This window comes from Haliotis cracherodii, unplaced genomic scaffold, assembly GCF_022045235.1.
Source record: "Haliotis cracherodii isolate W230 unplaced genomic scaffold, xgHalCrac1.p SCAF_9, whole genome shotgun sequence".
Taxonomy (NCBI): Eukaryota; Metazoa; Mollusca; class Gastropoda; order Lepetellida; family Haliotidae; genus Haliotis; species Haliotis cracherodii.
Window position 1 is genome coordinate 29,449,456 of NW_027266343.1, and position 12,954 is coordinate 29,462,409.

A 12,954-nucleotide genomic window follows, 5' to 3' on the forward strand; every position below is an offset into this window, starting at 1 on the left:
TACTGTGTTGTATCCCTATCCTACTGTGTTATATCCCTGTCCTACTGTGTTATATCCCTATCATACTATGTTGTATCCCTACCCTACTGTGTTATATCCCTATCCTACTATATTATATCCCTATCCTACTATGTTATATCCCTGTCCTACTGTGTTGTATCCCTATCCTACTGTGTTGTATCCCTATCCTACTATGTTGTATCCCTATCCTACTGTGTTGTATCCCTATCCTACTGTGTTATATCCCTACCCTACTGTGTTGTATCCCTATCCTACTGTGTTATATCCCTATCCTACTGTGTTGTATCCATATCCTACTATGTTATATCCCTACCCTACTATGTTGTATCCCTATCTTACTGTGTTATATCCCTACCCTACTATGTTGTATCCCTATCCTACTGTGTTGTATCCCTATCCTACTGTGTTGTATCCCTATCCTACTGTGTTATATCCCTATCCTACTGTGTTGTATCCCTATCCTACTGTGTTATATCCCTATCCTACTGTGTTATATCCCTACCCTACTATGTTGTATCCCTATCCTACTGTGTTATATCCCTACCCTACTATGCTGTATCCCTATCCCCCCTCTTTGCAGATGTCTCTGTCCAGTGACGTGTGGAAAGGCTGTGTGGGCGGACTGAGGGTGAACGGTCGGTCGGTGGGCCTCCTGCAGAAGACCAGCGACGGTAAAGTGCCAGCTCCATGCACGTCTAGCTGGTGAGTGGCTGTGGTAGCGATCCCTACCGATAATAACGGATATCAGACAAAGTTGAAATATAATTTGTGTTTCATAATTTATTGAATACTTTCATAAGCAGTAGTAATAATGAAGAAAATTAATATCTTGTAAGAAATATACGGTGTACAGCATAACTAACGCTGGTACAATCAACCGTGAACTCCCCACAGCTCCCCGTCGCTGCAGCCTCCCTCCATGGTGTTCGAGGGTGACGGGTACGCCCACTACCCGGTCCACACAGCGCAGCTGAGGTACCCCACCAAATCCGTCTACTTTGAGTTCAGAACGAGACAGAAGGACGCGTTCCTTATGACAGTCGTGAAGAGAGTAAGTTGGATCTTTGATCTTTATTTATTTAAAAAAAATTAAATTCACCAGGTTGTCATGCACTGCCATTGATTCAGGTAACTGACTTGTTCATAAAGATATTTTCTAATGCATTATCGATGAACTCTACGTTATTACATGGGTATGAGTGAGTAGTGTATTATATCTCATTTACCAATATTATGTCAATGTCACGGTGGGGGGATACCAGAAATGAACTCACTCATGACGATAATGGTTATGAAATGTGCTGAATAAAGATACTAATACGACATGGAATAAACTGTTGTAAACAAAATACGCTAATGAGGGTCGATAATTCCATCGGCTGGTCACACACTTTGCGTTTCCTGCACGAAACATCGGAGATACTCCAATTTCTCAGGCGATCGTTAACCTTGAAACACAATTATCTCCCCTTGGCGAGAGATGAATTTAATCGTTGGTACAATCACTGCATTGTATTAAATTTTACGCAACCATTTGTAATAATGTTTTGCATATGTCTCGGAACAGGGTTGTATGCACGTAAACTTTTCTCCGATTAAAACACAACTCCATATTAATGACGTGTTCAAAGCACTGTGCGGTTGATCAGAGCCAAGTTGGCAACAATGCTTATGTCACAATTGTCATGGCAGGGCTTCCAGCTTCGAGCTCAACTACAGGACGGGACGCTGGTTATAGAGACTACAACTCCATCAGAAGCAGTGGTTCTTACAGAAGACAAAAACAAATATAGTGATGGGCTGTTCCACACGCTTAAGGTAGGTCTATACCACAGGTGGACAAGAATTCATCGACCGCCACAATACTTTACTAGGGATGGCCGCTAGTTTGTATTTCTTGTCAAACCTACAATAGAAGGTGTTAGTGTATATATTATTGCGTTTTGCGCACTACAGAAAAGTCACCCTTATTTCGTTCCAAAGAAGCATTTGAAGTAATGTCGGAATTATGATTTTAATAGTGTAATATATCTGTCACTATTTGCTTATCAGTGTATAATTCGGTGTAATGTCATCGACTAGACACGATGTCATGCAGGCATGAGCCTTCTGTGTTTATGTCCACAGATCGGATACAGAGACAGCAAGACGTATCCAGAGATTGATGGCAAAGAAGGCCTGTTCTCCATAGAGCGGACACGCCCCGAGAGGATACAGACGCCGACCAAGGGTATCCTCATCGGTGGGATGCTGCCAGAACAACGAGAGAGAATGGGGAACAGGTTCAGGTAAAATCCAATTAGCAGAAAAGTATAAGTCGCTGATAGGATATAGTGATGGTACATAAATAATTATATATTAGTGATTATTACCTTGCAATATGAACAAGGTCTGGTTCTTAATGAGCGTAACTCATCTTATGAAATGAGGTGAGGTGAAATGGGTTTAACGTCGCGTTCAAGATTATTGCTCATACAGTATACATCGATCTTTTAAATGAACATAACTTTAAAACATATTCTGTTTTCGACTGTTCACAAAACAATTTCTTTGTTTCGTAAATCAATACTTTAGTACCAAACCAAAACGTTGCATGTTAAGTATCGTGTCATGCAGAAATATTAGTCGAATATTGTTCTTTTCATCGTACCACGACTGATTTTGAACTACCTATACCAGGTTTATTCAGTACTTAACTGGTGAATTAATAGTTAATACAGGATTGATTAAAGCTACATTGACCCAGACATAGATTGTAAATATGTTTAGTTTGATGGATTCCCTATACTTTGTGCAGACCGCTGATTGGCTGCGTGCGAAAGCTTCAGATCAATGACGTCACCATGACGATGTCCGATGTTGAGCGTGCAGAGGGTGTTCACATCGGCAGCTGCTCCAGTAACAACGTAAGGGTAGTGAATGAATGAGTGAGTGAGTGAGTGTTTCAAGAGTCAGTGTCACGCTTTGAGGAGGACCTGCGTATGCAATCATCTACCCTTGCTGACTGTACATTGAAGGTTTAAGAAAGTTGGGGACCAGATCAATGTATGCTAAGGAGTAATTGTTGTTGTTGTTGAACATCCAGCTATATCGATGGGCCTGTAAATAAATAGTCAAGTGTAGTAAAGTTGGTAGGCAATCAACAAAGTCACCGAGCCTGACTTTTGTCGCCACTTAAAACACTTACAGGTTGCTGGAGACCGAATCGACCCTGGACTTCCCCCAGCGTGTCTGTCGAGGACATAGGTATCCCATACGTGTTATTGATGTCAGATAAAACACCGTGAAGTTATTAGAAATAACCCGTCCCCATAAACTGAATGAATTGGGTTGTTAAAAGACATCAATTGTCAGATAAAAGATGATGTGAATAAAATGTCTTATTTATTATATCCACAAAAGCTGTTCCACTCTTAACCTCTCCACGTCTTTACTGTCGATACATATAATGTCATTCCCGAGTTATCTCCAGCCGCCGTCAACGTCAAGCCATTGTAAATGGTTTTGCTGTCAAATGGGACGTGGTATAAAATCTGCATAATAACAAAATAGATTAGTTCTATTTATAAAAATGAAATAACAACTTAATTTCCCAGAAATGTCAATTGGACATTGGCCAATAAAGAGTAGCGTACCTTTGCAAAATTAGGTAACCGCGGTCCAACTGTCAAAATGAACTGTGGTCACATGACAAAAGGAGGAGAAAACTCTGGAAGGCAAAGCAGAAATATTCCTTACAGTTCCGGTCCTCGTTCCCTTTAGGAATCATGGTAATGTTCACAGCACGACTGTCCTTGACGTTCATTGTCGTGTATTATCTTCCAGCCCTTGTTTAGCTGTGTGCAGTTTGTCAATACCAGCTCGCCTATCGCCTATGGAACGACGGAGGATGCTGCAGCCGTCGTTATCGTCGCAACACGTGCAAGTCGTGGGCCAATACTACAGTATCAGAAGGGAGATGTATGTATACAGCTTACGTGATCGCTTGTCAGGAAACTGCACTTTGCTTCACATCTCAGTGGAATATATTTTTTAAGATTATCTAATTCCCGGCAGAATCCTTATCAATACCCTGGTCTACTATCATCCTTTGGCTAGTCTCGAACTGTGGATAACTGGAAAGATCAATATTACAGTTGCTTAATTTGTGACAAAAACTCCGTTAAATCTATTATACATTCTTCTTTAAATACATGCTCTTTTCCTATCAATAACTTCAACAAAACATGAAGATTATGCATCTTTCTCTAAAAGATAAAAACAACGACTGAATGTTGCAATGTTGAAAAACATGTTTTTGTATCAGATATCACTTTTCTATGGACACAGCAAATGTGAATAATTTGTACGAACCAGGATTATCGTCCCTCAAATACAACCGACATTTTTTTATTCCTCCTTTTAAAATTACAAGGTTAAGCACATTTTCATAACTAAATACATAATGCACTTAAGTATGACCAATGCATATTGTTACATGCATTATAACTGTCCTTTCCAATTCGTCACCATTCACTTGAAGGGACGTTATTTTAAATCTCAGCTGCCTCCGACAAAATATTTTACGATGAGAGAGGAAGCTGCACTGCGCTATCAGCAATGTATCATCAATTAGTAATAAATGTGGCGTCTGTACCTGACAGTCTAGTAACATTGGTACACGTCCTCACCGTCCGGGTGAAATGACGCACCTTCAGACAGGTCACAAACTGAGCGCTCATTGGTCAGAGCACTCGCTGAAACGTTAACCAGGCCGTTGGTTGATTCGTTGGTTAAAAATAGCGACTGCCCATTAAGCAACTGTACGTATTCACGGGTATTGGAGGAACGTAGTGTCTGCAACCTCGTGATGTATTGACACTACTACAAACCAGTCGGGTATTTTACCCCAAAACGATAGAAAGCGATACTATATCAGGAAATATAACCTTACAGGTGTTTATAAGTATACAGATTAATAAAATTGATGACTTGTTCTCCCGAGTTGACGTGGGTAACTCCGCTGAAAGGTGAATTATTGTGTGTTCTTTCTGGGCGCAGTTCCCAAAAGCTGTTGTTGCCCCACGACTATCATTAAAGTCCATATTAGAGTACAGGATAGCAATCGTGCTAATATCGTTTTGTGGAACGGGGCCCTGGACACCCCATCTTCACTGGAATTAACGTGGCTCATATGCAAAACATTGAAATAAGAAAAATAACATGTATAGTTTGCCTTGACGGGAAACAGCCCCTGTTTTCAATATGACTTGGAAAAATATAATCAAAACGAGATTACCCCAAACGAAAAACGACTTTTTCGAAAGTCACTTTATTACCTTTTTTTGCAACAAGGTACACATTTTAGTGTTTTATTTTGTTTTCTTGTTTAAGGTGATTTGACATTATTTTCATTTTGTTGTAATAAAACGCAGCTCCAATCTATGTTTAATCCAAGTTTATGTTTAGCATGCAACTCATGAGATCCATGAGGGTGGACCGCCTCCGACACAGTCGCTTGTAGTTTCTCTCTTCTAATGCCTTGCTTGATTTTAACAGGCTTATTATGATGAGGAGGACGTGCCTAAGGTGACACGACTTGTAGCACTCGACACAGTTGTATAGAACTAGTTGTATGCGACGTTAGCCAACAAACGCAACCGATAAGTTAAAAGGTGTTTTTGAAACTTATGATACGCACGTTAATTACAAGCTTTTTAACGTATTGGGTGCGTTTGTTCAAACGAAAAGGGTTAGTATTGTCTCGCGTGGTTTTCAAAGGTATGAAAAATTAACAGGTTTTACTTTCCTACACAGACATACATAAACAAGTTTTTGTATATGTGATCTGCCCTTTGGGTTTTGACTGGTAAAGTGGCTTAGAACAAGAATTGATTTCTAGATTTGATACGTGTATGATCATTTCAAGGTGTCTTTTTAATATGAAATTGCCATTTTTTCTGATAATCGTAAAACCTGCAAATTTAATATTTTAAAATGAGATTTTTTAGGTAGCATTGGCCAGTATAGTGTTACCCGGTGCATGAAAGTCACGTGTGAATATTCTTGCATTGTGCAATAGCGAGTTATCTCCCTTTGGTTCTTTGGCCGTTTAAAAAATATATGGTTACTATGGCAATGATCATTCAAATAAAGATCGAACATGGGAGATAATTCTGTAAATATTTTCACCAGTACTCATGATCTCCGTCACATGTTATCAGATAACGTAATATAAAGTCACATGTACTAAATCTCCTATCTAGTATGCTGAGAGTTCATTTCAGTACTTCTTCTCCATCACATTACTTCAAATCCTGTTATCGCTATTAACTGTCATCTTTTCAGTGCTGTTAATTCTTTCGATAACTACAAGCGTCTTTGCACAAACAACAATATAGGAGAATATCAACAAAACCGATTCGGTATGACAACATCGAGTGTGACGTAGATTCTGACAAATGGGAAATTCATAATTCAAGTGACGGAAGTATTTCACTACAATGCAGTTCAAGTTAACACTGAATAATGTATGAAACGCAACATTAAGAACATTTTTCGAAAAGTATTTACATGGCGCTTTAGTCAACAACTATGTTATCTCACAGTGTCACCTTGATTATGATTTCATTCCAGAAAATAATGAAACGGTTTTATGTGTTAATTTGGTTCATAGGAAGGACTTTTGGTGATAGTTTTGCATGGAAACCCTTTGCATCTGTGTTGTACTTATGGTATACTACTCAACTTTTGCAAGGATACTGACGTTACTTCCCAAAACGACGAATAAGGTTGACTTTTTGTAGAAACGCAGTTTCTTCTTATAATATCATCGTCAATGAGATGGCACGGCATGATACCGTTTAATGTAGCTATTTCGCCTGATTATATATATTTTACCGTCCTCATCTGTGTGAAAAGTGATCTTCCGTGCACCGCTTCACCACCGTAATACTCTCCAAATACTATTGGCATATCCCTAGAAAACGTTGAGTAGTATATATAACAAGTTGTGTTTGCTAGACATTTACTGACACATGTTTCATTATTAATATTCCTTTATATTCTATAGTAATATGCTTTGAAGAATATCCATCTATGTAAATGAGTATTCAGCGTACCTAGGGTTGTTTTAGTTCTATATATTTGATATTTGATATATAATTATGCTAACTTACTTGCTTCTGTAGACTGGCCTTAGATACTTTCTGTATTGGTATTAGATGAAGCTAGCTTTTGTTTTTACAGAACGTTAGGTTAGTTCCCAATTGAAGTCAAATCTTTCCTTACTAAAGCTGGAGTTTTTGTTTTTTGTTGCGATCAGGAATTCATGAACGTTCATTGTAATTAGGAAGTACATTTTCTTGCAGAAGTTCAATGCCATTATTTCGATGGAAGAAAATGGAATCGCCATTGTAGAGTCTAAGAAATCCTACGACGGTCAACTGGACTATGCGAAGAATGATCACAATATGTTTGTGGTCATCACAATAACAGACAAGGACAGGTTGGCAACATTTCTTAATTTTTGTTTGTTTGTTTCTTTGTTTGTTGGTTAACGCCGCACTCAGCAATAGTTCAGCTATATTACGGCTGTCTGTAATTAATCAAGTCTGGACCAGACAATCCAATGATTGACATCATGAGCATCGATCCCCGCAATTAGGATACGATGACATGCTTCAACCAAGTCAACGAGGACGACCAAGTCGCCTCTCACGACAAGCACAGTCGTCTTTTACAGCAAACACTGGTTGCGGAAGACGTGTTCTAACCCGGATCTTCACGGGTCACTTGACAATGTCATAATGTATTTCTCAAATTTCTGTGTGGATTTTTTGTTCTTTCACAAGTACATCGTGCATGATCATTTCATAAACCCTTTTGGCGATTCAAAGATATTGTAGACCGCCTCCGCCATGTGTTAGTAGAGCGTCTGCCCAGAGAGCGGAAGGGCGGGGGTTCAATCCCCGATCGCGTCATACCAAAAGACGCTAAAAAGATTGTACTTGTTGTCACTCTTCCTGGCTCTGGGCATTTGTATAAGAAGTTATTTAGTTGGGACTTAAGAAAAAACATTATTTGAAATCCCTATCCATCTTCATTTTGCAGCACACTGACAGTGAAGTACTTGGACAAGGAAGCGTCCATCAACTATGGGGGTGGTTGGTTATTTGGTGGCGGTGACTCGAACACTCCATACACCGTCACTATCGGCGGGCAGGACGAGGACGACAGCATGTCACCATTCTCTGGAGGCATTTCTCAGATGATTGTTGGAAAACAGTAAGTATGCTGTGACCCACATTGTGGATGTTGCCTCATCACCATGCATGATGACAATCACTATCTACACGATACCCCCATACTAACACAATAACAATCAAAATATACAGAATAACCATCACATCTACATGATGACAATCACTATCTACACGATACCCCCATACTAACATAATAACAATCAAAATATACAGAATAACCATCACATCTACATGATGACAATCACTATCTACACGATACCCCCATACTTACATAATAACAATCAAAATATACAGAATAACCATCACATCTACATACTAACAATCAAAATATACAGAACAACCATCACGTCCACATACTAACAATTAAAATACAGTCTACATACTAACAATCAAAATTTACAGAATAACCATCACGTTTACATGATAACAATCAAAATATACAAAACAACCACCCACGTCTGCATTTTAACAATCAAAATACAGTCTACTTACTAACAATCAAAATATACAGAATAACCAGCCACGTCTACATTTTAACAATCAAAATACACTCTACATTATAACAATCAGATTATGCAGAAGAACAGTCTATATGTGCCTAGTTAAAATCATTAAATACATTAACCGTGAGGCATGGTATCCCAGTGGGCTAGCACCATAAAATCTGCATTTGTAAGCACGCACGCACGCACGCACACACACACACACACACGTGCTATATAAGTGCAATAATCCTGGACGCGACGTTAAACCCCATTACACCTTACCTCACCTCACCTCACCTCACATCTGATATAGCTGTTTGCATGTTATGGATAATCTCAGCTGGCATGATGATTCAATGTAGACATGATTTTAAAGTTTGAAGTTCAGCAGGCCATCGACAATTATTTCATTTCAAACTCAAACATATGTGTGTTAATTTCAGATATCTGGACATGACGAAATACATCACAGACAACGGACTGTCCTCATGCCCCAGTGCCCACAGATCGGACCCTGTCTCCGTGGATGTGAGACGGCGTTAGGGTGTACCTAACTCTCCTCACCACACACATTTGTAAATAGTTGTAAGTTATCAGCTGCCAACTTGTATCAACAGAGGGCATTGCAAGCCGTTGACCGAAGCACATGATGAGATTAACATATATGCATACATTCATGATATATAATCGTACATATGTAAACTTTTTCCTTTTCTGATAACTGTAGTTATTTCCTGCATCCACATTATAGGGTAGTATTCATTATAAACGACACAAGTTTAGACAACATCCCCGTTGTCTCTAACAGGAAACCTCGGATACCGTTATATTTGATTTGTAGAAATATCATTGTGCTGCTTCTTGGTAAGAACCTGTGAAAATTCGAACACTCGCAAATCTCAAAATTGTTCGTGTCGGAGCATTTAAAGACTCGAAAAAGTGTCTCACCTTTTGAAAAAACAGGAATGTTTTGTACAAAAGGAAGAACTTCAAACTTGAATATCAAATTAGTTTTTGAAATTGTCATTGACCAGGGAAGGCTCCCCACATACATCCGAGTGAAACACATTTTTTTAATCCAACTGCCCAACTGTTTGGTTCGATAATACTTTACTGTTGTAAAAACGAAGTGACAATACCACACTATATCGAAATGTGTTAATAGAAATACATGGTGTGCCCCTTGTGCCCTGTGTGCATTGGTGTGACGTTTGTAGTGAGAAATTTCAATGATATAACAGTTCTTGTCGGCACAGTATGAAGCTTAAACAACTACTTAATGGGTGAACACCTGTTGCAAAACATCATATATTTCACAGTGTTCGTTATCATTGTTTTGTCATTAAGTGCTGTGATAGAGTTAACTGGACACGATATGTGTATATATTGATTTTGAAAACCAGTAAACGCCAAGATTAAGGGGTTTATAATTACTTATCTGTCTTACCAATTTGCGTTGACTGCCAGTTTGGTACGCAGGCGTATACAAAATACGTCATGTTTTATTCATTGATATATAGAGGTTATTTCAAGTGTACTCGTGAAAGTACCTCCTTTCCCCGTCATTTGATGTGATAAACATGATATTTCACGAGACATATGAAATATCCTATTTATGATATCCTATTGTGTAGTTATCTACCGGATTTCATTAATACAGTAAAACCTTGAAACATAAATTCTCCCTACCTAACACACGGTGACGTTTCACCACCCCTTGTATTCGCGACTTAAAAGGTAGTTCCGTGTTTTGCAAAATTTTAAAATATATAAACAAAAGTAACAAAATATACTTCAGGTCACGAAAGTTCATATCATATATTTAGATAAGATTACATACAAAATCAACTTAAACAAACAATATTCTTGAAATCTACGAAACCGCTGTTGGAAGCGAGAGAATACACGCTTGTCAAGGAACAAAAGCGCCGCTTTGCGAAACCAAAGACGTATATACTATATAATATACACGTCTTTGGCGAAACGAACGTCGATTGACGAGTTAAAAGAGAAATTTACAGTTTATAACGAAACATTTTCAAGAAAACGGCAACAAACGATAAAACTCCATAAATGACCATCTGTAATTATTTTGCCTTGTCAATGTAGAAGTAAAAGTCAACGTTTGTGTACAGGCTAAACACTGACGATAAAGGGAGACAATTTGCGGGCAGGTAACTCTTGTATGACAATAATTCCGTCAAAGTGTTATGTTCACTGCATTTGAAAATGTCAAGCGTTACGTTCATTGCAATGAAAATATCACTTTTCTCAACTTCAGAAAATTCAGTCTTTCACACTGAAGTGTACAATACAAATTGTCATTGTAATTTACATAAAGGTAGTTTTTTCGAATTTGGGAAAGCAAAAATCCTGTAGCAACGTCAAATTAATTGATGATTGTGTTTGCTTCTAAAATTGTGCTGTGTGATGAAATAATATTCTACAATTCTTTTTCAAAATTATGTCATTCTTAATTACCTTTTTTAAAGTCAGGTTTGAAAGATCAGTATGAAAACAAGTATAATTATTGAATTATTCCCATTTTACATTCCAATCTTCAGATGCTAAAACATGACTTGAATGATTCGACTATGAACAAAAGGCATCGGAGATTGGTATTCGGTTCATTTCTGTATTGTATGTCAAATAGGAGATTTTAACCATCGATATATGCAGAGAATGAAATCAAAAGAAGACACATAAACGTGTGGTTTAGTGTATAAAGTATTGGCTTGCAATAAGATTATGCATAATATGCATGCTTGGCTTCGAGCAAACATTTCTAAGCCTGTTTATGCAAAACTGACCCCCCATCAAGGATTAAAACAATATATATCAGATTCGCCTAGTTATAAATCCTCATGAGGATAATGTTACATTTAATATGTTCTTTTCCCTTATGCCTGCCCAAATAATGACCTTACACATACATCCTTATGGAAAACATTCCCTTTGTTCATTCCTGAAGCCACGACCGTGGTAACCAGACCTCAGGAATAATGTGTTAGTATGGAGTGTTTGTTGACGACATTTATAGAGAGATCACGTATGGACAGAGAACCAACTTTGTGATGGTATTATTGATGCCGTTTGCCCTGTCTGAAACCTTCAAGTCTGCTGGTCCACAGTTGTTGAGCTACTTAAACTAGAATATCTTTAAGAGTCACTCTGTGTTAGAAGCTGCTGTCTCATATTGGACAGGAATTTTATTCGAGGTGAAAGAATAAAAATGTTAAAATCATACCGTTGATCCTGTCTGCCTAGTCTTCATACTGTCTCTTGCACGAGAGAAAAATATGTAATCTTGTATGCTATCTTTTTTTTCACAATATATCTTCGATCAGTTTCCATTACGTGTCTTTTCTAATATTTGCAATTAATTTCTCGAATATACATAACAAGAATACTACTTGAAATTGTAAGAGACTCGTGAATGTTAAGAAGCACTCTAGAAAAGTCAAGATACTTTAGTTACTATTTATTTAATAACCCTCTGATGACAAGGAAATAAAAATGTGTTTGGAGAAGGCGTCCTTAAAGAATTCTACTTGTGTATCAGCACGTGCGGTGCACGTGTACATTGAGTCCTTTGGTTATACTTCGCTGTAAAAGTGCTGCAAAATTAGCACTAATATGATTGTTAATAATAAGATGTCTCAATTGGCAAGAAAGTCAAATTCATGAAATCAACTGTACCTACACAGTTTAGTCAAAGTGCTATTTCCATGTTTTAAAAACAAAATTGTATACAATATTTTAATATTTTACCATATTTTATTCTGCTTAGATTTAAATGACAATTTGATGTAAATATTTATTTGCAAAGAGTCGAATGTGTGATCTTTTGTTGTACATATGATGTGCTGAAGTGCAAATACGTTTCCTATTTTTGAAAAATAAAATATTTTCTTACTTTATCGGATACATTGTGTCCGTTTTATCATTTTGTTTGGGATTGCCATATTTCGCCAGTTGTCCAGGTGTGTGTTACAGCTGGTAATTCATCAGGCATCATGTTGTTCTGTATGTGTGCGTTCAACTCGTATAATAACGGTCAGCAAATATCCTATCAACCAAAAAGACAACCATTAAACATTCAAAGTAAGCACAGTTCAAGATACAATAGTTGTTTATCTTTTAAACTTATCGCCGATTGAGTGTATAATAAAGTAGGTTCCTTGCAGAATCAAGAAAACTATTCC

General features: G+C 37.8%; 1 protein-coding gene across 1 annotated transcript in view; it reads left to right on the plus strand.

Moving 5' to 3' along the window:
- Nucleotides 1–12,657, plus strand: part of LOC139452142 (uncharacterized) — a 50,170-nt gene extending 37,513 nt beyond the window's left edge. Inside the window, exons 17-25 of the mRNA XM_071233480.1 lie at nt 602–723; nt 916–1,072; nt 1,714–1,839; nt 2,149–2,309; nt 2,819–2,927; nt 3,847–3,981; nt 7,371–7,507; nt 8,113–8,286; nt 9,193–12,657. Of these exons, the coding sequence (XP_071089581.1) occupies nt 602–723; nt 916–1,072; nt 1,714–1,839; nt 2,149–2,309; nt 2,819–2,927; nt 3,847–3,981; nt 7,371–7,507; nt 8,113–8,286; nt 9,193–9,292 (1,221 nt within the window). The 3' untranslated portion in view covers nt 9,293–12,657. The remainder of the gene's footprint in view (nt 1–601; nt 724–915; nt 1,073–1,713; nt 1,840–2,148; nt 2,310–2,818; nt 2,928–3,846; nt 3,982–7,370; nt 7,508–8,112; nt 8,287–9,192) is intronic.
- The last annotated feature ends 297 nt before the right edge of the window (nt 12,658–12,954 follow it).